Below are 27,778 nucleotides of genomic sequence, written 5' to 3'. Positions count from 1 at the left end.
GTATATCTTCCTCTATACTTTTGATCCTTCTCTGTTGCCTTTCGTGTACAATTGTTTGTTAGATACATTTCCCTGACTTGAAGCGTGGTGTGAAGCAGGTTTGGGTGTGGCCAGACGTCTGCCTCTCAGTAGAAGGACTGATTCGAATAATGTTGATGTTGATTCCAGTCGTTTGTCCACTTTACTCCTCATACTTGCCTCCGACAAGGGATAGCTTACTCCTCTCCATCTTATCCTTCAGGAATTCGTAGACTGTAAAGGTAACGGCTTGACCAGGAGCGACACGCATAATTCGGGGTGTAATACCCTTGTACAAAGCATAAAATCCTTCTTGCCTGAATGAATTGTTAGTATATCCCAAACTTTTCTTGTCAGTGTCAAAACTTACTTGAACATTTCAGTAGTAATTCGAGTAATACGGGTCCAAGCACTGACTCCAGGCTCGGCACCTCCTCGTTGCAGACGTGTCTTGATAGTATCGATAGGAGCGTTACTCAAAGGACCCATAGCACCAGAAACAAGACCACAGAGAGTAGTCTGGTAGTTGGGCAAGTTTGTGTTCTCGTACTGAGGCTGAGCTTTCTTGAGCCAATCCTTGAAGTAGCTGTAAGCAGTAAAGTTGACAGCCTGGTTAGAACCCTGTCTCAGTGCTGTCAAGCTCACACCACGGTACAAAGCGCTAAAACCCTCCTCCTTGACAACGGTGTAAAGCGCATGAGCGGCATTGCGGTACTTGGGAACATCGAGAGGATCCGCCATGGAGTGATGCTGTGCTTGAAGACGGATCTTGATAACCTCCATAGGCGTCACGACGCAGACAGCTTCCGTAACACCAGCGGCCAGACCAGCGATAAAGACGCTCTTGCCAGAAACAGCACCACTCTCGTCGGCGAGAAACTGCTTGTACTTTTCAAACGAGGTGAATCGGATAGCCATTTTGGGAACGATGCCGGTGAAAACGGCTCCAAGACCCTTGTACAGACCGAGGGGCGTCTCCTTTGCGACGATGGCGGCGCCGGTTTTGATGAAGCCGCGCTTAGGGGTTCCTGGTTGGCGGGCACGCCTTGAAAGCTGCATGCGAACCTTGATTGTGTCTTTTTTTCATGTCATGTTAGTTGAAAACGGGTTTAATTTCTAGGTTTGCGCCTGGTTTGGGCGCATTCCGAGGAGGGAGCTTACCGAGGGGATGACAGACGAGAGCTTCCATCATACCAGCACCACCACCAGCTGCGATTGAGTTAGCTTTTGATCTTGTAGCCCGTAAAAGCCATTGTTTTGTTTTAGGATTTACAACGTACCAATAAGGTTAACAGCCGCTGAGGGCGGCGTTTTCTTGCCATTGCCGTTCTTTGAAGCCATTGCGACGAATGTGATTTATATTTCTTTTTTCCCAAGAGATATTGCGCCGAGGTAGATAGTATGTACAGAATAATACAATACAATACAATACAGACAAAGGTCGCGTGGTTGTGTTTTAATTCGAAAGTCCGAGAGTTTGCGCCGAGTCGTTTCAGAACCGAGGTTGTGGATGTTTCGGAGACGGACGTTTAGTTAGGAGAGAGAGAGAGGAAAGCAAGAAACCAGAATAGAAACAAGAGTAACAGAGGATCAAAACGATGGGGGAAGAGGAGGAATTTTTAAAGAGGAAAAGTGAATTTATGGCATATGAAGAGAGAGAGAGAGAGAGAGTAGAAGAACCCTTGTCGGTCATGGACCGAGCTGTTAGTTTTGAGCTGTTAGTTAGCTTTCTTTCTTTGGGTCTTTATTTACACACCTTTTTTTGATGTCCGGAGAAGAGAAACCCCACATTTGGCCGGGGAAAAGAGAGTTGGAGTTTGGGGGTGAATGGAAGGTATCGGAGTTGGTTTACGGGTAGATTCAGTATGTTTGTGTAGCTGTATAACAGTGCAAGTTATCTAATAATTATTGATTTAGTTGTTTGTATATTACTCAGAGTACGCATCTTGATATCTTGTGCTGTTGATTCACTGTCTAGGAATTGGAGTAAACATGTACAATCTCTCAACTCACACCCTCCCATCATCAGAAGCTATTTTCCTCATTCTCACATGCAACCTGGGTGCTAGACTACTATCTAGAGTAACAATGAATTCTTCAGTACTCCAACAAGTCTGACGTCGGCATAAACCTTGACCTCATACCGAGAGGCCCTTTATAAGCCCCACTACTGGTCCGGGCAGGCGGAGGACCGGGGTGGGTGACCATGATCCATGTGGCCGAGAAGGTACTGGATATTTAATTGTTGATCACGAGTAAGAGAAAAGAAGAGAAGAGAGGATGACTCAGTAATACAAAAAGGTGTTTGTCTTGTCTTGTCTTGTAGAGTCACTTTTTCATTGTTTTGGTGCAAGAGATAAAATATGACGTCGGTACTTTGCCGACGAGTAGCCGAGCTTGTGATATTGCGGGGTCACATTCTAGACTTGAGGGAGGTCTTTATTTCTATGAATGGTATTTTGTATATTATTAATTCTGTCTGACATTAACAGGAGATGAATATATTCTGAGAATAGTAAACTAGAGAACTTCTATATCTTTAAATTGTGCTACTTGTCGGCAACACATGCCGTTTCTCATGTCTGGTTAGTTTTCGTATTCTCCATTCAAGATATCTTTAACCATCAACCAATCATTTACATTCCCCCACAGTCGTTATACATGCCTAAATAAATTCACACCCTCTCCAAATATTCGCTGAAAATTAAAGCGTACGGCCGAGATTTGCCGAGGTCTGCAACTAGCTATCAGCAAACCTCTTTTTAAATTTCCAATTATTTCCTTGGTCTGGAATCATATATATATCCTACACACCGGAAACACGTTACCGGAGACAAAAACCAGTTACTCCACTCACAGGCAGGACATTCGGTAATTATATTCCAACGTCTTGCACAGATATCAAGCGCATAAGACATTAACCATATTAATAAATCTCCTGAGCCGCGGAATATTGCTTTACCAACTGTCATCCGTTCTATTCCGATTAGATTTTATTGTCTGGAGATCCGATACCCGTCCGTGTCCCCCGTTGAATATGATATTCCCGACAACTCGGACCTGAAGCTCGGAGATTCGGACATTCCACTCGCGGAGCCGTTTCCGTTGGGTTGGATCCGTTTCCGAACCCGCCCTCCGCTACCGCTGTATGAGCCGTGACTGTGACTCTTTGTAACCCCCAAACTCTTGACTCAGAGGGTTTGATATTACATGAGAAGCAATTCTTTCAGTGAATCACTCTTGTTGCTGTTGCTTCTGTTTGCTCTGAGTGAATGCTATACGTGAACCACAGAAGCTCTCACAGTGAATCACGGACGATGTTCTGACTGCTTTCTCTGAAATACCAACAAAGACACCGATAGACTGACATGAGCTCTCAACAATAGGGGGCGGATCGACGCTGCGTGCTACTCAGTTATGAGAATCTTGTATCATTTTGGGGCGTTTTTGTCAAATAAGTAGCAAACAAACAGTAGTACAAATGTAAACACAGCTGTAATTTCTGTCGCCCAGGCATTCGTCTCTTCCTAGACTTGCCCATTATTGAGGAATACATAAAGCCCATATGCAGAAGGGTAATTGCCTATTATTCATGTCGTTTATGAACAAAACGGCAGTGGCAGAAACGTTAACCATTACTTTAGGCTATATAAATGAACAGGTCGAAAAGTTCGATCCAAGTAACATGTACTGTCCAGCTAATTTCGTCTCTTATGCTTCTTCAGTCACAAGCTATGCGATCACGGAGATTTAGCAACAAGTATTCGCTTTTCCTATTCATCATCTTTTACTATATACTACGCCGTCTCCCCCAAATTCCTCGCCGGACCACACTCAACAACCCGCCCTCTATCAAGCCTCAAACACCACGTCGCATCCTGCACAGCCTCAAGACGATGCGCAATTGTAATCACAGTACTCTCCTTGAGTTCCTGCCTCAAGATCCTCTGCACAGTCGCCGCAGTGCCCCGATCTATAGACGCCGTCGCCTCATCAAGAATAACAAGCCCGCTTCGTCGCAGCACAGCTCTACAGATACCCACCAGTTGTCGTTGTCCCTGACTTAGGTTCTTACCTCCCGCGTCGATGCGTGAGTCGAGGGTCCAGTCTTCACCTAGAACACGATGAATGGCGTTTGTGCATTCTTGTTCGGAGAATTTGGTCTCTGGGTCGATATTGTCGCGAAGTGAGCCGGGGAATAGAATCGGGTCTTGTTGGATAAATGTCACCCGATGGCGAAGTGCTGTACGGTTGACTTGTGCGAGGTTGATGCTTCCTATCGTTACGGAGCCTGAAGCTGGTGCTTGTGTCGCGAGGAGGGCGTTGGCGATGGTTGATTTACCGGATCCTGTTCGGCCAAGCACGGCACATGTTGAACCACCGGGGATTTCGAATGAGACGTCGTCCAGCACGGATGGGAGATCTTCAGCGTACTTGAACGACATGGAATCGAAGCGAACGCTGTCGCATGGTCTGGGCCAGTCTTGGGGTGGTTCAATATCACCACTTGGTTCCTCTGGGACACGGTTCAACGCGTCTACTCGTTCAAGCGATACGGCATCTAATTGCAGCGCAGCAAATTTCTCGCAGAGTTGTTGAACAGCGACCATGGCGATGTTGGTCTGCGTGAGGACGAAACCGACCGCGCTGGCAGGAGTGCCCATATATACCATGGAAAGAACAAGAATGGTCCGCATGATGGCTGAAGACATACCAAGTCGAAAGTCGAGCCAGAAAGTCATACTCCAGAAGAAATGGTCGTGCTTCTGAAAGTCATCGACTGCCTCCAAGTGCTTATCCTGGAAACGTTCTTCAACCTTGAGAGCACGAATAGTGACTAGGCCATCCTGCATGACTCCAATGTTGGAGATAATGGGTGTCAGGTAACGCATCTCCATTCGGCGGAGAGAGCGCGAGGCCGGGACGTATATACTATAAAAGTACGAAAACAGAATTCCGACGACAAAGATGATCAGTACCAGAAATATCTGGTGCGTCATGATTGCAAAGAGACTCAGAGCGAGAGCAATCATGTTATATACGAATGATTCCAGCGGCGCGAGAATACCACCGTCGACCATACCCATGTCGGAAATGAGGCGGTTCTTTAGCTGACCTGTTGGCGTGGTATCATGGTACCGGAAAGATGCCTTGCTAACCCTGTCAATGGCGATTTTGAAGAGAAATTTAGCTGCGCGGATACTGATGGACGCCAGGAGGACTTGAGCGGCTGCAAATGCTACAACCTGGGCGATTGAAAGTCCAGCTAGAACGTACAACCACGGTCGAGGATGCTGGCTTGGGTTAGGAAGACCCCAGTAGTTACTCGCAACAATCCCTTCAAGACCTGCAGATTCATGACCCCAAGCTTCAAGAAGACGAGCACGGGAGATATCGCAGTATCGAGATAGACCATAGAACAAAGCTAGAGAAATCCACAGATGCCAGCCACCTGCACTCATGTACTTTTGGTAAATAGTCAATGGAATGGCTCCCGTCTCTGTGACCTGCTCAGGAACGTCTTTGGAGCCTGGGGTATCTTCAGAGGTATGATCCTGTGAAGTCTCATGTTGCTGGACATCAATAGCACCAGAGTTGACGTGGTGAGGATGTTCTAGTTCTTGTTTTAGCTGTTCTTGCGTCAAGACATGTGCATAACCGTCTTTGATATCAACGACTTGATCAGCGTGTTTAAGAACTAAATCATCCCGATGTGTGACGAGGATAATGTTTCGACCCTGGGCGAGAGGACCGCGGAGGAAGTGCTGGACGATATAACTCGCAGTATCATGATCCAAAGCCGCAAGGGGATCGTCCAATAACAAAATGCGACATTTGCTGTACACAGCTCGTGCCAGAGCAACACGCGCCTTTTGACCTCCCGAGAGACCAATACCCGCTTCCTCAAGTTTCGTCTTATCGCCAATAGGAAACGTCATAAGATCTGGAAGTAAAGCGCATGCGCTGAGAACACTTCGATAACGCTCTTGGTCAAAAGGTTCATGGAAAAGAATGTTGTCTCTGATAGTTTTGTTCTGTAACCAGGGGAGTTGCTGTGCGTAGGCAATCGGCTCATCAGCTCGTGAAAATACTCCACTGCGATGTTCCAACTCGTTGAGAATAGCGAGCAACAGACTTGACTTTCCAGAACCGACTTTTCCTCGGATGACGTTGAGTCCCGTTGAGAATTTGAGAGTAAGGTCTTGAAGAACGAGATGGTCGGTGGCAGGACGAGAGAATGAAGCATTGACGAATTCGATATCGCGATCTTGTGAGCCGCTGAAAGCATCTTGGTCTCTGTCTGGTTCAGACATGTATCTGTTGACACGCTCAACAGGAATAGTGCACTTCCAAACTGCAGAGATAAGATCGAAAGCTTCTCTCGTACTCGCCTCAAGCTGGGCAAATAGTTGAAGAGAAGGCCAGATGACATCGTTTGGTAGACCACGACCCAAAATAAGCGTGTACAGACAAATACTCGCGAAAGGATAGACGGCACCACCAAAGACATTAATCGTCGAAATGGCCGCATTGACAATTGAGATATGAAGTCTCTTTCTCATCTCAACATCCCTAAACCGTAAAATCCTATCACGCCACGACGATGTCCATCCGTTGAGCTTAAGCGGGCGACTAGCCTCGACAAAGTGCGCAACAGCTTGAGCTCGTCGATCAGAATGTGCTGTTCTTTGACGCTCTAGCTTAATAACCTGTCTGACAAGAAAAGAGTTGCAGGTAATAAAGATGACCATGAAACCAAAGCCCACACAAGAAGGCCAGCCCATTATGTCGATAAGGTAGTAGATAGTCACAATAACTTTGATAGGTGTGGCGACAACGCGTGCGAATTCCCAGAATCGTTGGGATATCTCGTAGGTATCACCGCGGATGAGGTTGACGACTTTTGCGTTGGAAGCTTGCTGGTCTTGAGATGGTTGTGACACTGTTGTCTTTTGCTTTTTCCGTCCGCGGCATTGTTGAAAGAATTTAGAGAATTTTCCAGAACTGTTTGAAGTGTCGTTTTCTTCAGTAGTCGAAGGATCTTTCTCTGTCATTTCAGATCCTGGTACAGCTCTTGTAAGAAGTTTCCCGAATAGACCGATAAAAGTCTCTCCGCGACTCCTTTCGTATGCTTTGCGCGAATACCATCCCGAAGACGTTCTTGCAATCTGACGAATAGTGTCGATGGAGAGTATAACCATACACCAGAGACCAGCCTCTGCGGGATCACCCTTATCAAGAGCCTGGTACAGTTTACTCGTGAGACGAAGGTTGGAGACTTCAGCGACACGTTCAACGACAGCTGCAAAAGTCGATATAAAAAGATCCAACCCGTTGGCCTCGATGAGACATGGGAGAAGTTTACCCTTGAGAGTGCGGAAAGCCATGTAAAGTCTCCAGTGCTGAAACTCATATGGTAACTGCCACACGTCTCCCACGGCGATTTCACGCTGGCCGGCGACTTTGGAAAGAGGATTTACCCATTTCATGGTCCAGAACTGAAAGAGCGTGAGGTTATCTTCGGGACTGCGAACTTGGTTCGATGGAGGAACTTTGGTGTTGCCGATATCCAGTGAGCCCCAGAATGGATTGCGAAGAGGCATGTTTCCAATGGCCAAGATAGCCAGAGCTTCGAGAACAAGGTGCGCAATCTGAAAGATGCTGATCGAGCTAGTCTTGAAGCTGAGGTAGTACATTGCGTGGAGTACAAGTGCAGTCGCCATCATGAGTGTATACTGCATCAGCAGTAACTTTGGCGCTTGAACAGGAAGATCGATAATCGTAAGAAGTGTCGTTACCGTCCATGGTGCAAGTCCCATAAACGAAGCCTTGTGACGAGAATGGACAATAGCGCAGCTAATAGCTAAACCCAGCCCAACAAGAGAAATGAGAATAAGACACAACGTCCAAAACGTCCATTTTCTCTCTTTTGCGTGAAACGGTGCGGTTTCTTGAGCAAACGGTTTCAACCAGCGTGGAGTTAAACTCAGCAACGGTTTTCGGCAAAGATAAAGTAAGAGGATCGTGCAGGAAACAATGTCAAGGCCTAGCAACAGGCCCATCTCGTGCTTCGGCCATGACTGGGACCATGTTTGATACAAAGGCTGCTGGGCTGCCGGGAAGTTGAAGAGTTGTTTGGAGAAGCTGGCGTGGTAAAGGTCTACAGCTGCCATGATGGCCCTATAGCCGGAGTTTGTGGCCCCAGTGTTAAATTTGGCTCAAGGTTGATGGTGTGAAGCTGGATAAAGTTTTTAGCTTAAAAGCTTTTTGTTGTCGGGTGGATGGATGGTTGCAAGATTGGTCGGATAAAGTCGTCGTTGTTTTACTTGGAATATACAATGGATAGATAGAAAAGAGATATATAGTCAAAGAGGAGACAAATCGATATAAACAGACATAGATATAGATATATAAACGGAAAACGCGGCACATACAAAATGGTGTTTGTAATATCGGGGCTGGGCGATTCACACATTAAACTCTATTCGTGGACGCGTGCAAAACAAACACAAAGAATGATGAATAACTAGCCATTGGCTCACAACATCTAATCAATCAGATAAAGGACGGGTACATTTGTGCGATAGGGTATCAATTGATGAGCAGACAACAGTTGTGAGAGGGTGGTAGTGAGTGAGAAGAGGAACTTGCTAGCGGTGAATCTTTTTTTTTCTGTTTCCCCCGGCCATCAGATCAGACCCCAGCAATATGATGAATGTCCAATGAGGAGCTGTGTAGATCTTGTGGGGAAGAGTCGTTGTTGGGCGTGGATCATGACCGGATGGGGTTTGGTTGGTACTTGTATGTACTTTGGTTCAAGGTTGATGGAGGATGTGATCCCATGTTGTGCATTTGCATTTGGAAATGAGGATAATGGCCACCATCTGCGGTAAGGCGGCGCAGTGAGTGATGCGCCAGACACGTCGTATTTTCATCCCATCAATAATCTCTATGATATCCATAAATAACCAATATCCAGTTGCATCTAAATAAACAAAGCGCCTCCAACGAATGCCATGGACAACACAGTAATCATGCCAACGCCGTTGGCTGACCACTGCGGCGCCGCACCCGAATCCTGAGTTTCTGTAGCAGACGCCGCTGAACCAGTGTTTGTGGCCGTACCAGTTGAAGACTCCTCCGATTTAGATCCGCCATCCACGAGGGCAGAAAGTTTATCATCGTCGGCGAAATATGCTTTGACCGAAGATGCATTCTTGCACTCGCTAGGCGCATCGGCCTTGCCCTTGACGAAGTTGGCAGCAATACACTAAATACGATTAGCTATGAATTATAGTTTGTAGGGTAGACACTCACCTGGTAGAGAAGACCATCAACTGCTGAAGATACAACATTCACCCAACCCTTCTTGCCGACGTATTTCTCGGGGATTGTGACCTGAGGTTGACAGAAATCACCGAGGCCACTTTGTTGAACGATAGGGAAGACCTGTTCCCAACCGCCGTCGGCTTCTTCGTCAAGAGTAACTCTGAAAAGCCAGTTGCCTTGTTGGTGAGTGGAACGAAGAGCAATGGCTTCACCTCCGACGTGGAAGTCGACGAGCTTATCTTGGGAAAGGTCGGGAGTGAAACCACCGCATGGAGCCTTGTCTTCGTCGTCGTCTTTGAAGCCGATAGTGTCGGGGTACTTGACTTCGAAGTGGGCGATGGATAGGCCGCAAAGGGCAGCTGCTGAGAGGAGGAAAGAGGAGCGCATTGTGTGGTATGAGAGAATAGAAGCAGAGAGGATTAGAGACGAAAGGTATGGGAGAGTCAGCTTGGGTGGTGGGCGGTTGCAGCTTTTGTAGCAGGTGCGGATACCGGCAAGGTAAAGAGGGAGAGGCTGAACTACTTTCCTTCTAGTCTGGGGCGCTTTATGCAGGAGACAAGTACCTCGGGTTCAGTCTGTATGCTTTGTAAGTTGCTTCGAGACTGAGAAGACTTTCTCAATGTAATTTCTCGACTTGGAAGAGTTTCATATCATGAATGGAGTTTTATTTACAGATCATTGTTTTATATAATACATGTTCTTGTACAACCTCAACTTTTCATCATGATTGCTACGTCATTGAGGCTCTGTGTTGCCATGATGGACAATCAAGCCAATGCAAGCCATGTTACTAGTTCAGAGCAAACCCATGCATTATACTCTCTAAAATTGACCTAGAGTTAGATATCTACAGATTCTATAGGTGATTTACAGCATAAAATACATTGAACTCGGTTTCACTAGTACGAGTCACTATAACCAAATACCTAGACTAATGGCCCATGTAAGTCAGTGGCGGAGAGAGAGAGAGAGAGAGAGCACATTTACCCCAAAAGTCTAGACTGGAACAAAAAACCAGGGTCCAACAGAATTATCCAATCATATCCAATCGTGCACGGGCCCTGAGGTTATTTGAGCAAGTTTCCTTTTTACTTGTCTTGTAAGTGAGCGAGTTTTTTCAATAGAGACTTTTTAAACAAACTCATAGAGGCAGGCATTTGTTACAACATGTTTCGCTGGTACCGGATACACGGCATCAAACGGATAAAACGGAAAGTATCTAGACGATAAATTAGATGATACCTTGAGAGTTTAGACTACAAGGCATGATTAGACATGATTTGTGGCTTGAGACTAGATCGTATTATCTCTTACATGCTATCCATCAACTTAACCAAGTGGGATATTCCATGTACGCCCGTATAAATCAGTTAGTCACTATTTCTGGTGCGAGTGGCTTACAGTGATTTATCCTGTTCATCCTGGGTCTTGATCACCGCGGGGTTCAACTTGACTCTAACTTCCTCTCTCATCATCCAACATTACTCTTCCTTCAAGTCAGCATCTTGACTTCTAATTACCCTTTGGACTTTATATCTTGGCATTCCTCATCTTCGAACCACCAAGTCTTTTCATTGTCATACCAACTTGCTCAATCATTCTCACCACTTTGCCTCAACCGTCTCGCAGCTAACTACAGTTGCTCCGTCGACCACGTTCTGTTTGCATACGACATCATGATCTTTTGAACGAACAAGACCATCATCTTGACCGAGACCTGGAAAACTGGACTAGAAACATCAAGCTTCTTCACGACGCTGGCCGTCGCTCCACCTCTCAACTAACCTAAACCACATTTCTTAACGCCCCAAGGCGTACCATAGTCATCATGGATATGGACCACATGCACCATGATCCCGGCTTGAGGATGGAAGTTAATTATGCCTTTGCTCGCGCATATTGGTATATCATCGCTGGTGTCGTGGGATCACTTCTCGTCATCCGCGGCATCAACAATCTAGAAGCTCAACAAAGGTAACCACATCCATACTCACCACTCTCTCAACTAACACCGCAAAGATTAAAAGCATGTCGCGATCCATCAATAGACCATCCAACCCGACCAAGAGGAATCGCAAGTCAAGCATGGGCCACAGCAACAGCTATTTTTCGAGAAATGGGCCACCCACAATACTACATCACCACCAAAGGTCTTCAATGGGCTACACCACTACCTCTCGGCCGAATCATCATTCTAGCATGCTACTGGGTCGTTGTCGTCTATATGATGAGCTGGCAAGTAGCAAAAAACGACGTGTACTACTGGGAACGTATCGGTTATCGCAACGCATGGGTCACTCTGATGCAGTTTCCCCTGGTCTACCTATTATCGACAAAAGTCAACCTTGTCGGATTCCTCGCAGGTACCAGCCACGAAAGACTCAACTGGCTACATCGATGGGTTGCGCGCACAATGTTTGTCACCGCAACGGTTCATGGGTTTCATTTCTGGACCATGTGGGTACGTGCTGAATTCCTCGAATACGCCCTCGAGATCATGCCTCTGGTCAAGTATGGACTGGCAGCATGGGCCATTCTCCTTTGGAACGTCGCAACTGGTATTGTGCCTATTCGAAGGCTTTCGTATGAGGTGTGGGTAGCTCAGCATGTTGTCACTAGTATCGTTATGCTGTGGTTGCTCTACAGGCATATTCCCGCCAATGCCCGCTGGCTTCTATGGATGAGTATCTCGTTCCTTGTTTTCGATCGCGCCATGAGATGGATTCTTCTCTTGTGGCAGAATGTTCGTCTGCGACCCCAAGGAACAGCGTGTCAGGGCATGAAGCATTTCGGACATCGTGTGGCTGCTCGGGTTGTTGGACCAGCGACCACCGTAATCACCATCAAGGATGTGCACTTCAAGTGGAAGGCTGGGCAGCACATATATCTCTGGCTTCCACGTCTAGGTCTCTTCGAAGCGCATCCGTATACAATTGCTTGCGCGCACAAGCTCGAGGGAACGTGTTGTTGCAACAGTATACAACTTGTCGTACGCGCCCATGCTGGGTTCTCCAAGCGTATCCACGAGTATGCGACAAAGAACACAGCTTCTGAACTTACAGGTTTCGTATCAGGACCATATGGTGTTCCCCCACAGTGGGACATTTACGAGACGCTCGTACTGATCGGAGCGTCGACGGGAGCGAGTTTTGTTGTTCCCATCCTCGAGAGTGTCGCAGCCGCGCAAAGAGCGAATTGCACACGAAGAGTCCAAGTTGTTCTTACAGCAAGAACAGCGCAAGAAATTGAATATTACGTCGAAAGAGCCGAAGAAGCTGGTCGAATGGTGCGCGCAAAGGGTATCGCGGTCAGCATCCACATCGCAGTTACAGGGTCCAGCAATAAAACACAAGGCCCAGTTTTCGTTTCTCAGCCCGAATCAGAATCGTCAAGATCGAGCGACTCTGACGACATTCAACCCGTCAAGGGATCTACAGGATGTTGTTGCGGCAGCGGCACAGACGAGAAAGGGTGTCCGAGCGATTCACCGTGTCGCGTGGAAAAGTCCATCTCGGCGCCAGAGCTTGTTCGGGAATATACGTGCCGCCCAGATATCGAGGCCATGATTCGAGAACCAGTAGAGCAAGCTTGGGGGGAGACAGGGGTTGTCGTTTGTGGTGGACGTGAGATTGTGGCGCGGACGAGGAATTGTGTTGGTCGTTTGAGTGATGAAAGAGCTGTACATAAAGGAACTGGTGCGCAGGGTATATATCTCTACGTGGAGGAGTATTCATTCTAGGATATTAGACAATAATGACGATGTTTGAGTGAAGAGCAACAGGGGTCATGTCACTCGTTTGGAGATAATAGAGTGGCTGGAGTTGGTTTACTGTGCCACAGCAACGGTAGGGGAGGAGCAAACCCATGGAAACAATGGGCGGGGTCCTGAAACTGTTTGTTATGCAATACTCTACAATACCTCCTGAATTGCCACAGATATTGTCTATCCATTCTATCTTTTCTTCCCATTCCAAGCCTAACCATATCGGAATGCAACTCCAAAAGTCGAGTCAAGTCTCGAACTGATCCACCACCTAATTCCCCCCCAGCGGCTCGCCAACCCCTAACTAGTTCCCTTGCACTACACTGACCAAGGCTAGTCTGGCACTCTCCAATTGGCTACACCGACCCTTGAGTCCCCGAATCTCCATTCCCTCCACTTCTTTTTCATCAATTCCTACCTCTCCATTAACCAGGCTGGCTACCTCTTTTTGTTTGCTTTCATCCTTCATTGACGATAAACCTTTTCTTTTGCTCTCATTCTCATTTCTTGTTTCTTGTTTCTCATGCTTCATCTCTGAGATCTTGTCTCTCCACCATGCCCTCGAGGCGGCGGTACCACTACCAGGCGCGGCCTTCAAGGCCTTATGCCCTGGCTCAAGCAGGAGTGAGGTTAGTCGCTTGGATAACCAGCCTCGCCGCCATTTTGCTTCTCGCATACGTCTGCAAAGAATGGTCATCCAAAAGTCAAGTCATAATCGCGGGTGCTGTAGGCGTAAGTTGTTACTCTAATCTAATCTTAAAACCCTCAAAATCACGAGTCCAGGTTACACGAGGCTGACGCGCTGCAGTGCGCAATCGCAATGCTCAACGACAGCTGGGAGATTCTAGCCGTGACAGACACCTCATTCTCAGTCCCCAGATTAGTCACATCAAGAAAAGTTCTCCACGACTTATTTGCGCTGGCGCTCTGCGTGGGCGGCATCATAATGATGTGGGTATCCAACATCAACATATCCTCCGACAAGAAGCCCGGTCAGAGGAGGCAAGAACTGTGGCTTATGGCTGCACTCTGGGCATTAATCGCAGTAGTGTAAGTTTTTGTCTTATTTAACCTCTACTTAGACATCATGTTACTAACAATGATGATACAGTGGCTGGAGATTAGTCTTTGCAGTCTGGGGCTGTGTGGACTGTACTGGTGATGCCAGGCGCGCAGCAGAAAGACGACAAAGACGGCGAGGAGGACGAAATGATCCCTGGCACCAGATGGGAATTTTGTGAACGGAAGAAAAAAAATCACATCTTTTTGCACGGCGATTTTTGCATTACGTTACGACTGCTTGGATGGAAAAAGACTGACTTGATTTACGACATGCATTCATCAAACGGCGCATTGAGTTTTTTGGAGTTTGACCTTTTTCGGTAGACATTGCCGATGACTACGAATTCCGGATATTCATCATCGGAGGCGGAACTTTTTGTTGGCGTCACCAATGCTATTAATCACGACCCTCATACTGCCTGGCAACAATTGTATTTACGTTTTCATGGCCAAAGTCTGGGTCATCGACATATCGACACCACGAACCACTTTGTTCTCCTCCGTATATTACTTTGCCTTATTGAAACGACCCGAGATTGAGTTCTTCTCAACAGCAACTGATTGGTCTATTGGAAAGGATCCTGGATGAGAAGTTTCTGCAGCACTCAGTCATACACGTTTGACTTCCTCGGATGGTCAGAGTCTCTCACAACCTTTGGAAACTGGATACTGGAAGACCGCGCGACCCACAAGACCTAACTACTCGGTTCCCCGACTCCGTATGCTCTTACTCAAACCCATCCGAGAGCATCAGGATCGGTCGATGATGCGCCGAAGCTCTCACCCGCTTTCACTTTCATACGCGTGGGAGTTTTACACCCGAATGCTCGCATACGAAGACGACGTGAATTCCAGACCAACTCCAAGCCTACCCAGGATCTGGTACGATCAACAACAAGCGAAAGGTCCTGGCAGAGCTTTCGAGTTGGTTGATAACACAAAGAGTCTATCAAAAAGTCGACACTTGCATTTGGAAGCGCTTCTCAAGATTGAAGCAACAGGATAAATTACCTCCATGGATAATACGATAAGATATTGCTGAGAGGGTGGTCTTGTCTTGTCTGGCTTTTGTTTTGGTGGATTGGATTATCTCGACATATTACTTTCAATGACATATGGCATACAGAACACTGCGCGACTGGTCGTTATGTTCATTTTTTTACCGTTTTTCTATTGAATTCTAAATACTGACATCAGGTTGTTACCTGTCATTCGACATTGTGCCTATTGCTCATGTGAGAAGTTTCTGGATCATGACTACACCCAAGCAGTTCACATTCACATCGATGGCTTGGGTTTCCAAAGTCTCTTCCCGGACAAGACTGTCCGGCGTAACGTATAGACTTTACCATTGTACTGAGGGGACCACCTGCTTGGTGATCATGACAAGTATAGAGTTCAACATGGTCATTCTATGCGCCATGGCAATTCTAATCACTTATTTCTTTCTTCAGTTCCCCTCAGCGATGTTTTGTCCAAAATACTTCTTAATACTCTGTTCCAGGAGAGACGATCATTCAGCAACCTCCTAATTGACTTCACGATGAGTTCGCCAGCCGCAAAACCGATCGATGCTCCTGTAGACGATGTGGATACCATTCTTATGCAAGAAATATCCCATGGTCCAAACGATGATATGGCCAAGGAGAGTCTTACGGATAGACTCGCAACACTCCTCGAACAACACGAGCACGACCCGAACTTCCCCGACAACATCCTGCAACGAGCGAGAAGCTACCTCGAGAATAGAAATGGCGAGCAACAGGATGAAGAAGTAGCACATGGCATATATGCCGAGTTTCAAGCCCAACGAGATCTGATTGTCAATAATTCCATCTACCCGGAAGTTCGAGCTGTCGTCGAGAATACAGACGATCCGACACTGCCTGTGGGAACATTCAGAGCTTTCTTCTTGGGAACAATATTTGTGCTTCTTGGAACATCAATTGAACAATTCTTCTCCCTTCGAATGCCGGCTATTAGCCTGTCGACATACATGGTACAACTACTGTCCATGCCTTTGGGCATGCTCCTGGCAAAGATCCTCCCGACGAAAACGTTTCGAATATTCTCTTGGGAATTCTGCCTCAACCCTGGACCTTTTAGTCAGAAAGAACATGTCTTGATTGCAATCATGGCAAACGTGTCTTTTGGAGGTGGTGCGGTTGGCGCATATATTGTGACCATCATTCAAGTGTTGAAGCTCGACACCTTTTACGGCGAAAAGGTTCTATCAAACAGCATCCCCTGGCAGGTTATCACCCTGTTATCAACACAATTTCTGGGGTATGGATGTGCAGGTCTGGCTCGTCGGTTCCTCGTATACCCATCATCCATGCTGTGGCCAAGATCGCTGGCAAATATTGCACTTACAAAAGCTTTGTACAAAGACAACGGAAACAGAGAAGAAGCAGCAAATGGATGGAAGATGACGCGGTACAAGTTCTTCTTGATCTGTTTTGCTTCCATGTTTGTATACTTTTGGATCCCCAATTTCTTCTTCAAAGCTCTGGGTCTGTTCAACTGGCCTACGTGGGTATCACCACGCAACGTCACTCTCGCCCTCATCGCCGGATCTACCTGCGGTCTCGGTTTCAACCCCTTGCCCACGCTGGACTGGAATATTGCGACATATCTCGGCGATCCCATCGTCACTCCCTTCTTCACACTCATGAACTACGCAAGCGGCATGGCCATCATCGGCATCATAATTGCGCCATTGCTGTACTTTAACAACGTGTGGGACGCAGCTTATTTCCCCATCAACAGCAACCTTGTTTACGACAACTCGGGCGGTCGATATAATGTGTCCCACATATTACTGCCCAACTTTACACTCAACCAGACGGCGTACCACGAGTACAGCGTTCCCCTCGTGACGTCTACCCAAGTGACCAAGTATGCGGCTGCCTTTATGATATATGTTGCCACGCCGGTTCACATGTTTCTCTGGCATCGCAAGGATATCATGAATGGTATACGGGCTTCTTGGAAGAGAAAATCACGGGATGATGAATTTGACGATGTGCATAACCGTCTCATGGCTGCATACCCTGAATGCCCTCATTGGTGGTACCTCGTCATTCTCGTTACGTCTTTTATCCTCGCCTGTATCTCTGTCAGCGTGTGGCCAACCGGCATGCCAATATGGGGAATCGTCCTAGCTCTTCTCTTCACCGTCACGCTGCAAGTTCCTATTGGAATGCTTCTTGCTGTTACAAACATGGAACTCTCAACCGGTATTCTGGCCATGGTTATAGGTGGATATTCGCTCGAAGGCCGTGCTATACCGAACATGATCTTCAACATGTTTAGTTACATGTCTACGCATCAGTCGTTGAACTTTTCATGTGACCTCAAACTTGCGCATTACGCCAAGATTCCTCCCCGATGGGCCTTTGCTGCACAGGTTTACGCAACCTTTTTAGCCGGGTTCATCGGATTGGGCGTGAATCACTGGCTCCTTCGCAATGTCCAAGATGTATGCCAGTTGCATCAGAAAGATCGCTTCACCTGCCCTCGCACGCATTCCTACTTCATGTCCTCCGTGATATGGGGCGTCGTCGGTCCACGCCGCCTCTTTGGAACCCAAGGACCCTACCGCGCCCTCACATACACCATCCCCCTGGGCATCACATTCCCCATCGCAGCGTATTACATAGCCAAGCGCTGGCCCAACTCATTCTGGCGCAACGTCAACGCACCTATCCTTTTCGCGGGACCGATGGCCTGGGCGCCTTTCAACTGGAGCTATATGCAGGGCACGGTAGTCCTAGCGTTTGTGTTTAACTTTTTTATCAAGAGGAGGTACACGGCGTGGTGGGAAAAGTACGCGTACGTGCTGACGAGTTCGCTCAGCGCGGCTATTGGTATCTCAGGGGCCATCATGTACTTTGCGGTGCAGCACACGGGTGTCGTGTTGGACTGGTGGGGGAATAGGATCCATGAGCAGGGTGTTGATAGACATGGTTTGGTTGGAGCTGATGGAAAGATTGTTAGGTGTTCGAGGTTGCAGGTACCTGAAAAGGGTTACTTTGACATTGGGTTTAACTGGAAGGTGTAGAGTGGGTGGTCGGTCTGCGAATAGTAACATGACCGCACGCCTGAATTAGTGTCTGTCAACTCCACGCGTCAACACTCACCCCATACATATTCATCCGAAAACGGTATTATCTGTTCAATTTGATGTCTAGCCGCACGCGGGTGATGAAACATGTGGTCAATACTTTGCCACTTGTGAGGTCAAGATGGATAACAAGTCGCCAGCTATGTATAGCAACATGGCTAGAACCAACGAGGCAAATCACCAATCACCTGTCAAGTCCTAGATAGTATGGGGGCTAAGAATAGGCAACTAGATAGAAACAAATTCTGAATAGCCGCGTGGTCGTTTATATGCGGCCGGTCGCTTGGAGTTGAAGAAAAAAGCCCAAAGCGCATACCCTGGAGTCGGTTTGTAGTTTGACAGCGCTTGTCTTGGTCAGAGAGAGTCCGTAAAATCGACCTGATATGAAACAATGTGACAACTTTAATTGAATCGCAGGATATAACTCGTAGGTGGGTAATCGAAAGGCGGGTGACAGAGTTGTGTGTTTTCCAGGTCTGTAAAAAGAGGCAGCCGAAAGAGATATTTCCACCATGTTCAAGATGGGAAGTTAGAGCAAACAGAGAATAATGACGGTGATGTTGAGTTAGGAAATGAGGTATTATCAATCTCGTGTACTCAGTTAAGCTGCTGCGCCTACCTTAGTACTTTTTACTGCAACTCTACTGTGGAGGAGGCAGTGTTGGGAAGGAAAATGAACTAACTAGGGCCAAGGTCAAGGTCAAGGTTCTGCCTCACAGGGCTGGAAGACACTATTCCTTTTCCGTCTGTCTAACTACATGGCCAAAGAGTTTTGGCCCATGTTGCCTTTTTTTTCTTTCTCTCTTGTTCAACACCAAATGTAAATCTGCAGATTTGTAATAAAGATGATTACGAAACATGAGAAATGCAAACGTAGAGCAAGGCTCTATGATGGTTTGTAATTTGCAAAAAAATAATCTGATTTATTGGTTCAAAGGAAGAGGCAGCCAGATAGTAATCAGACCCTTGCTTGGGGGCCGTTGGGGGCCGTCGGACTTGAGAAACACGGAACTCCATCGGAGAGGACGACAGGTACGGGCAGGCATTCAAATCCTTATTTTATCTATGTATGTATGTACCTCTGAAAACGGTAATCATGAACCAATGGAGGGTTACCTTGCAAGGCGACGAGCACTGTGCCGTATTGAGCTGGCAAGTCAAGCCAAGCCTTTGTAAATGCAGATACTCTCTCGGCTTAATAGTCCGCTCCAGGACTAGAACGACAAAAGAATATGGATCTTTGGTTTTTTAGACGTTTCATGTGGTTTCTGAAATGTATTCGAATAGATCCCCTTCTGTGATAGTGTAACATGTAACACGATAATGCGCATTTGCCAAGCACGAGTGTGTCTGCATTTGACATGACGCAGGCGCGCCCTTTTTAATCTACAGTGATTCACAGTCAAAGCTTTTTACTAGTTATTAGAGAAATGTCAGGTCATACATATGCCACACTCACCTACCACAAACTGCAACCGTGCCTGTTAGTGATGCGCATCAAAAACTAGTTCCCGCTTCGGGACGATGCATGTCAGTAAGACAAGAAGGAAGAGGCATCCAATCGATCCTTGAAGACGATCAGAGAAAAAGAGATGCAATTAATTAATGCGAGGCTGAAGTGAAGAATCATCCTTGTTTGTTCCCAAGGCTGAGGATGTATGTAAGACTAGAGTCGATTTCCAAGTGGATCACCTTTTTTAGGACCAAGCCTCCATCGATTGCACTGCCTGGCCCGGGTCTCTCTAAAGTCCAGTTGACTCAGGCCTTGTAGCAAATGCAGGTCATTTAGTACTTTGTTCTCGTTGGTTAGAGATTAATGCTGGACAAGTCCTGGATCGAGGGCCACAAGGCTAGCGCTAATCGAGACAGAGACACAGTCCTTGATGACTCAATGCCCGAGGATGTGATGGATGGATCCCATGATAGCAAAAAAAGATTTCGTCTTCTACAGAGACCGAACCGATAGCGCTCACCGAGGGAAAGGATTTGTACTACTTTTTGTTCTGTTTCAACCATGGCCGCGCGTTGTAGACCTGTAGTCCTAGATTAGGTAGGTAGGTATTTGGGAAATGTATTATTAAATCTTGTCATTTATTTCATCGTGACCTCATCCGATACCCGTCCACCTCGATCTGATCATTAACTATCTAAAAATTAGTTACCGAGCCTCAACTAGTGAAACCAAATGATGTGATGGTAGGTATCTTCACATTTCCAGTACTACTAGGTATTAGGTCTAGTCCAGTGGCTGAGAATGCCCTGGGGGAGTCATCGGCATGGGAGGGTTCATGGGTCACTGCAGGGGTTTGTTAGTGGCCGGACGGTAGGCAGAAACGGCCAAACTCCACTTTTGCCCACCAAGGCTGCCTTGGCCTCAGGGAGGGAGGGAACACCACCATTTCGTAGGTCTTGTAAGTTAGTAGGTAACCTAAGTAATGGGATGGGAATGTACATATAGCGATCCATTTGCGAACCACAAACAGGCATCAATATCTTTATTTCGCTTTTTACAGTTTGTTCTCTGTACTACTTTAGTCCCCAGGCATTCACATAAAACCAGACTAAAGCAAGTCATCTACTAGTAGTACAGTACAGTTACTTGGTACACTTTCAAACTACCCTCCCTCACTGCCACCATCATCCCGGATCTCTATATAACCTCCACCGCCTGCACTTTTACAACAACCAAACCAAACAAACAACTCAACTCAATTCATCTCAATCAACCAACACTATAAAGACTCAACTTCTATCCTCTATCAAACTGTCATCTCAACAATCACCACTTATTATTGACAACATCATCTACAACAATCGTCGTCGCAACTCCAACACAGCTTCATCACCTCGACACACTCATCAAAGAAACCATCTTCCTCCAGTAATCATCCAAGACGATCTCCCTCTGCGCAATCAGCGCCTTCATCCACAAAGCACCGACACAATGTGCACCACAAACATCTACACATACGTCCATCCTGATGGACGTCGAGAGCAATGGTCTCAACCCACTCTTTGCACAAACTCTCGCCATGGTCAGGTCTGCTCTGCCAACTTTCTCTTTGAGCACCCTCACCAATACGTTTCTGCTTATGATTCATCCGCTTCATACCCGTATGCTTCACAATTACCTCCTACTCCCCAGCCCTCGACACCGTCGGGATCATACCGCTCGGGAGACGAGTCAGACCGCTCCTACTCTAGCTCCAACAGCAAGAAGGATCGTTCTGCGGGTGTTTACATCAACGGCCAAAAGGTCCTCGACCTGAACCGCAAGCGTCGGGGATCTCGACACCACCAGGAGCGCATTGTCTTGGTTGACAGCCCTCCTACTCCTCGCACTCCTCCTCAACAATGGTCGCACCCTCAAACCGCTCCTGCTTCTCCTAATGGAAACACCTACATGGTCGACTCATCAAGGGATCCCTACAACCGCAAGCCTGTCATTGTAGATGAGCGAACTCTTCAGCCGGAGCGCCGTGTCCAGATCGAAGTCGTCGACAACCACCACCGCTCCAAGCACCACCGTCACAACTCCAAGGAGAGCCGCCACTCCAACGAAGACGACGAGCGACGTCGCCGCCGTGAGGACAAGCGACAGCAAGAGAAGGAGAAGCTTCTCCAGAAGCGCATCGCCGAAGCCAACAAAGCCATCAACGAACGCCCCGTTGCCCTTGCTCCATCTGCTCCCAGACGTTCATCCACCTACAAGCGTCCCTCAGTCGAGATCCCCGTTGATCAGCTTCGACGCCTGAGCTTTGAGGAGGAGCGCCGGGACGACAAGGCTCGTCGCATTGCCCGTCGCGAGGAGAAGAAGGAAGAGGAGGCACAGCGCGAGCGTCTTCGTGAGCGCATGCAGCCCAAGCGCCGTCTGACAATCTCATCTGGGAGCAGACGACCAACAGAAATCTACGAGCCAGTGTACCGCTACGAATAAGCGATGATTGTTTTGTTTCTGAACTTGTACTTTTCTTTTTTGTCTTGTATCATCTGTTTCTACTATATGGGATTATTTCCTTTGTTTTTGTTTTATCACTCAAGCGAATTGGAAGTTTAGCGATTTGGATTTGGATTAGATTTGATACTCTTTGTATACTCTTTTTTGGGAATTATATTGGATAACAGTACGGCTTGAAAGCAAGTTAGGATTACAGGACACTAGCTAGATACAAGACACAAAACAAGACAAAAAAAAGAAATCCGGATTTGGATTTTGTTATCATCTTTTTAGTCCTCCGCAGTGAATCAGTGACATGTGCATCGTGAGTCAAGTCAACATGCAACAGTCAACTGTGCTACTCTAAGAAACATGTCTAAAAACCTGTAGTTCCTATGTCTGGCTTCTTAACTAAAGCAGGTATCACAAAGACACGAATCGAAAGAAAAAGAAAATATCGCCATGTCTCATGATGCAAGTGTAAAGACTTGCACACCAAGACATCCAAACTCAAACCTGTCAGTCAAAAAGCGAACCACAAAATCCCCAATGTCAAAACTCCGATCCCGGTAATAAAAGTGTAAAAAAGGTGATCGATCTACGACATGCATTACTAACAAGGATAAATTGGAACCAAAGTCCTTATCCAGGGTGGGGGTGGAGAGAGAGAAGAAAAACACCATGATTCGAAAGATGGGGTCGTTTTGGGACTTTGGTAGAACTTCATTTGGAGGGTGAATGAATGTTTTGGATACGAGGAGAGAGGGGGATTAGATGAATGTATAATCATGGCGTGCAAAATGCAAGATAGAAAGTATGGAAATTACAATTTAAAGTACCAAGGTATAGATGATGATCAAAGTCTTAATCACTAATAAGACTCTTCTTATCTGTCGCAGTTGGGATTGCTGAGTTGAAAATTCCCTTTGATTGCCTTGTCTGCCTAAATTGATTGTCCTAGATACTCCCTCCACCCTCCCACCCCTCACCTCAATTGAATCAACCCCGCTTCGACAAAATGTGCCGATCGAGACATTCATTACCCGTCCAAGGGTCCTGTGACACTGTCTCACCGGGAATCCCCAGGCATCCATGGGAAAGGGTAGTTTTGTACTGCTATTGTGTGCAGGGGTGATCATGTCTCTCCTCATGTATGTCTTGCTTGTCTGTGGCTTGAGTTTCTGCTGTGAGTCACTCACTGTAGTGGTATGTTGAATAGAGTACTATTCTGGTAATGGCCGATGAATGCAGGTCAGTTTAAAATATCACTGGCAATTCGGCAGTTGGATGAGATTTATAAGTAAAATGTTTCATATAGATAACGACAGACTAAAAGACCATCATACGAATGTAAAGTAATAAAGCGGGCGGGCATGTTGAAGCCAAGCCATTGTCAAGTGAAGCCAGTGTTGGAACTACTCCCCATGTATCAGGAAATAGTGTTGAACTCATTCCAAAGTCATGTTGAACATATCTCCCTTATGATAACACAATTTAGTAGTCACTTCCACGACTAATAATCTCCTTGTTTGACTCCCGAAGCAGAATTGTCTACAATAATCAGCACTTACTCATCATACAACCAAAAGCAAAAGACTTACGTGCTCAAACTGCGCAGAGTAAGAACCCTTTATATCCGCAAGCGGTTCATACGCTTCGAGGATTCCATGCGAAACCAACGAGTTCAACTACAACATGTCAGTATCTCATTTGAAGGTCAAGATGAGTACTTACACCAGCAAGATATCGATCCAGACCAAGACGATCAAGGTAACGACGACAAAAGACAATAGTCCCAAATTGCTCTCGGATAACCTTGTGGAGCTTCGTCGCAGTCGCAAAAGGCAACTTGACATTCTTAGGCGCATTATGCTGCAGACCATATCCATAAATACCAACCTAAAATCATCACATTAGAAATGAATCTCACGATAACTGAGTCAAACTTACATCGTCGTACAACTTTCCAGTACCAGTCGTCCCAAACGTCTCAATCGCAAACACCTCACCCTCCTCCATCTTAGTCTCATCCCGATTCTTGATAAACGGGATCGACTTTCCGCCGTGGATTTGGTAGTGTTTAATGTTGTGCGCTGAGATGTTACGAACTGGTTTAACCGGGTATGTTTTCCCGTTGATTTCGACTTCGTAGCTTTCCATCGCTTCTTGGATTTCGGCACTGACGTCGCAGATACGTACGTCAATTCCAGAAGCCTACAGAGGTCAGATGAGGTCCATATCAGAGATGATTGTTACGTACCTTGATGCCACTGTTTGTAGCATCCTTGACGGCAGCTAGGAGATTATCATACGTCGGATCAAAAGACATGGTAAACGCACTGTCTACAATCCATCCATTGATCTGCACGCCGTAATCAACCTTCATGACATCCTCATACTTGAGAACAACGTCCTTTTGTCCGGGATTAGGCGTGTAGTGCGCAGTTTCATGGTTCAGACAAAGACCCGTCGGAAAGCCCATTCCAGACTTGATGTTATCGCCAGGTTCAATTCCCTGGTTTCCCAGAAGCGCACGTACACCGTCCTCAATACCATTGGCGATCTCATTGAGTGTGTGTCCAGGTTTGACATTCTCCTGAGTCCACTGTCGAACCTGACGATGTATCTCAGCCGCTTTGCGATAATCGTTGAGAAACGCAGGGTCTTCAAGCTGTCGACGTCCCTTGTAGCGAACTTCCTCAGCTGTAGTACGAGCCGTGTTAAAGTCATCAGAATAATTCTGAAGTTCACCAACGGGATAATCCTTGTTTGCAAAGAGCTCGCTCAGGGGAACCCTGGGAGGTGAAGATTGCTGGGTAGCAGCCTTCTTCTTCTTCTTTGGCTTTCTCTTTTTCTTCTTCTTAGCAGCTCCTTCGGAAATTATCGATCCGGGAGTGGCATTGAAATCATCATCGTCGTCGTCGTCATCACCCCCTTCGCCTCCGAGAGTACCGTCTCCGTCACGGGCGAAATGAGCACCTCGTGGTTCTCCGCCTGCGGAGGATGGCTTGGATGAGAGGGGTCCATGGCCTGGAACGTGTAAGCTTGATTCATGTAGAGAGAGTTGTGAGGGTTTATACCATTTCCTCCATTGTAATCGTCTTCAGATGTCTTGGCGCCCATTTCGACATGAACGCTGATTCAATTGTAGAGTTTTTGGTTAATGAATGAGTGAGATGATGTGACGATTGACGATGAGATAGAAGTTGGGGTAGACGGTTAAACTGTGGCAGAAATGATGGGACAATGCTCGCGTGATTCATTCTGTAAGCACTAATGAAGAGAAGGATTCCAATGCATGTACTACTCAATGACTTGAAGTTCAAGTTGAGCAATCTGGATTTTCGTCAACTGAAAACACTGAGAATACATATTTCTGGTGTTGTTTCCAAAATGATGACCCGAAAAGCACAGCACAACCAAAGAAATACCGAAATACCAAGCTTTAAGTTCACTTGTCCAACTTGTCCTATACTCCCTCACCCCTGCCCGAGAATATAAATGAATACTCAAGCTTCTAGTTGCCCCCGATATAAAACCACCCAGTACAGTTGACCTCTCCGAAAGCACAAATTCTATAAGACAAAACCGGCCATAAGGAAGTGACAATGATGAAGTGGTTGGGAGTTCCTTCCAGCTCTAACTCTTCGAAATGAGCCTGAGTGACAGCGCTCATGTATTGGCGCTACAGCAATTGGTCAGAATCATTAAATCGTTCGGCCATTGTTCCATCAAGGACAGATAGGGTCCTACCGTTTTGAGAGTTGATGGAGGTATTGGGTTCAGTTAATATGGCTAGATGATGATACAGCCCACCAGTGTTAGGGGAACTGTCTGAGGTCCGGGTTCGGATATCATCAACTTCAATCGCCATACGATGTTTCCCCATGTCGCAAAGATAGTCTATCCAGGTTTCTTCAAATTTAGGTACTGTATCGTAGAGACGTTGCATCATGCTACAAGCGAAGTATGTCAAAGTACGTATATGTCCATGAGCGGGAGCCGATGGAAGTTCATGGTAAAAAAGGTCCATTGGATAGATTCCGGGATCCCATATACGGGCTAGCATAACATACTTCGACGATAGACGTCGAGGGGGTGCAGTAGCAAAAGTGAGCTGACTTGCAAGAAAGAAGTCCTGAAGCTCCTGGAGAAAGATCCGTTGGAAAAGAATGAGAGCCTGCGACTGCTCGTCATTGAGCCTGATGTTGGCGTCTTCATATCGTACTGAGAATTGAGCCTTGCCAACCTCAATGCACTTGATCTCTGTAATGACCAAGGCAACGTATGTGTCCTTAACCTCTGCCATTGGATGATCCTGGGATTTAGGTCCAGTTCCTGACTGTCCGATGGATGATGGTTTCGGCCAAGTTAGAATGGTAGAAGAGGAGGTAGAGGAGGCGGAGGTGGGTTCTGGGATTGGTTGAATACGATCGACATGATGACAGATACTGGAAACAGAAAACCCGAGTCTGGGAGAGACGGCCGCATCCCATATATGAGCATAACCCAGATGAGAAAAGTATTTCGTGCCAGTTGCATCCAGTACCTGGGGATAGACAGGTTAGTCAGAGGTATGGTGCTGATTGAGAAGCAGTTTACCTCTGCGCGACCGCTCGGTGTTGAACCCAAAGGGCCAGGCCGCTCAGTATCCAGAAGGATAGGGCTCTGAAGTTATTAGAGGTTGCCTGTTTCCTGGAAGTGGGAGTTGTCGTACACACATGTAGCTATCGGTGCCCAAGGAAGACGATTTTCTTGGCTCTGGAAGAGGAGGACCAAAAACCCAAGAAATACGTTAGATTGGAATAGCCAATGATTCATATCAAGCCTTGTAGCCTTCCCAATTGTCTTGGGTTGGCATTCAGATAGCCCGCGGCTATTTGGTAGGGTGAGGATGGTGAAAGAGCGTCAGAATGTTGAGCAATGGCTGTGAATGAAAACGGTGGGTAGTCTTCTGTTGTCCTAGAGGCAACAGATTCTTGGAAAGAAGTTATTAGAACACAGGGATAAGAGAATGAACTGAAACAAGATAATGGGAGTTCCAATGTGGAAATGTACCATCACCAAATATAGGATATTAGAGCCTAACTATATTGTCTCGATTATGCCAACAATCGATGTCTGAGGCTCCAATTAGGTCAGATGGCTTGGAATATAGAGGCCCCTCGAATACGGCAAACCAATAAAGTGAATAACACAACCCAGTAGGCCTCAAAAGCAATAGTAATTTGCTATGTTTAATCGATAACATAGCGTAGTAGGCCTCAATAACAATTACAATTTGCTTATATTTAATCAATAATACAGCATAGTAGGCCTCAAAAGCAACAGTAATTTGCAGTAGGCCTCAATAACAATAACAATCTTCTTATGTTCAATCAATAACACAGCCCAGTAGGCCTCAGACGCCATAGTATCTTGCTTATATTTGATCCGTGTCTACGCGTGGTTGGTCCCCTCACGTCTACATCCAAGCCCGCCTTGGATTGCCATCTGGTGCTTTGTCAAGCTTACTGCTCTTTTCGGAGAATTAACTATACCT

The 27,778-nt window shown here is 46.6% G+C and overlaps 9 protein-coding genes across 9 annotated transcripts; 4 read left to right on the top strand and 5 right to left on the bottom strand.

Annotated features, from left to right (window-relative positions):
* Positions 1-181: 181 nt before the first annotated feature.
* Positions 182-1,359, bottom strand: FPOAC1_010272 (uncharacterized protein; the record flags this gene model as incomplete). Its single annotated transcript, XM_044854666.1, has 4 exons — positions 182-335; positions 389-1,094; positions 1,180-1,227; positions 1,299-1,359. 4 exons carry the CDS (start codon positions 1,357-1,359, stop codon positions 182-184), a joined length of 969 nt encoding a protein of 322 aa, XP_044701979.1.
* A 2,456-nt stretch (positions 1,360-3,815) lies between these two features.
* FPOAC1_010271 (uncharacterized protein) lies at positions 3,816-7,715 on the bottom strand (the record flags this gene model as incomplete). Its single annotated transcript, XM_044854665.1, has 1 exon — positions 3,816-7,715. The coding sequence occupies one exon, from the start codon at positions 7,713-7,715 to the stop codon at positions 3,816-3,818; it is 3,900 nt and encodes a 1,299-aa protein (XP_044701978.1).
* A 1,289-nt stretch (positions 7,716-9,004) lies between these two features.
* Positions 9,005-9,735, bottom strand: FPOAC1_010270 (uncharacterized protein; the record flags this gene model as incomplete). The annotated part of the gene is made up of 2 exons (XM_044854664.1): positions 9,005-9,289; positions 9,337-9,735. The coding sequence occupies 2 exons, from the start codon at positions 9,733-9,735 to the stop codon at positions 9,005-9,007; spliced, it is 684 nt and encodes a 227-aa protein (XP_044701977.1).
* Positions 9,736-11,464: 1,729 nt separating this feature from the next.
* Positions 11,465-13,087, top strand: FPOAC1_010269 (uncharacterized protein; the record flags this gene model as incomplete). The annotated part of the gene is made up of 1 exon (XM_044854663.1): positions 11,465-13,087. The coding sequence occupies one exon, from the start codon at positions 11,465-11,467 to the stop codon at positions 13,085-13,087; it is 1,623 nt and encodes a 540-aa protein (XP_044701976.1).
* A 579-nt stretch (positions 13,088-13,666) lies between these two features.
* Positions 13,667-14,352, top strand: FPOAC1_010268 (uncharacterized protein; the record flags this gene model as incomplete). Its single annotated transcript, XM_044854662.1, has 3 exons — positions 13,667-13,843; positions 13,920-14,161; positions 14,223-14,352. 3 exons carry the CDS (start codon positions 13,667-13,669, stop codon positions 14,350-14,352), a joined length of 549 nt encoding a protein of 182 aa, XP_044701975.1.
* Positions 14,353-15,716: 1,364 nt separating this feature from the next.
* Positions 15,717-18,236, top strand: FPOAC1_010267 (uncharacterized protein; the record flags this gene model as incomplete). The annotated part of the gene is made up of 1 exon (XM_044854661.1): positions 15,717-18,236. One exon carries the CDS (start codon positions 15,717-15,719, stop codon positions 18,234-18,236), a length of 2,520 nt encoding a protein of 839 aa, XP_044701974.1.
* Positions 18,237-21,243: 3,007 nt separating this feature from the next.
* On the top strand, positions 21,244-22,236 carry FPOAC1_010266 (uncharacterized protein; the record flags this gene model as incomplete). The annotated part of the gene is made up of 1 exon (XM_044854660.1): positions 21,244-22,236. The coding sequence occupies one exon, from the start codon at positions 21,244-21,246 to the stop codon at positions 22,234-22,236; it is 993 nt and encodes a 330-aa protein (XP_044701973.1).
* A 1,494-nt stretch (positions 22,237-23,730) lies between these two features.
* Positions 23,731-25,359, bottom strand: FPOAC1_010265 (uncharacterized protein; the record flags this gene model as incomplete). The annotated part of the gene is made up of 6 exons (XM_044854659.1): positions 23,731-23,787; positions 23,838-23,924; positions 23,971-24,135; positions 24,187-24,450; positions 24,497-25,266; positions 25,317-25,359. The coding sequence occupies 6 exons, from the start codon at positions 25,357-25,359 to the stop codon at positions 23,731-23,733; spliced, it is 1,386 nt and encodes a 461-aa protein (XP_044701972.1).
* A 452-nt stretch (positions 25,360-25,811) lies between these two features.
* On the bottom strand, positions 25,812-26,959 carry FPOAC1_010264 (uncharacterized protein; the record flags this gene model as incomplete). The annotated part of the gene is made up of 4 exons (XM_044854658.1): positions 25,812-25,921; positions 25,990-26,785; positions 26,839-26,904; positions 26,954-26,959. The coding sequence occupies 4 exons, from the start codon at positions 26,957-26,959 to the stop codon at positions 25,812-25,814; spliced, it is 978 nt and encodes a 325-aa protein (XP_044701971.1).
* Positions 26,960-27,778: the final 819 nt, after the last annotated feature.

Source organism: Fusarium poae, chromosome 4 (assembly GCF_019609905.1).
Source record: "Fusarium poae strain DAOMC 252244 chromosome 4, whole genome shotgun sequence".
NCBI lineage: Eukaryota > Fungi > Ascomycota > Sordariomycetes > Hypocreales > Nectriaceae > Fusarium > Fusarium poae.
This window is presented reverse-complemented; position numbering and strand designations above follow the sequence as displayed.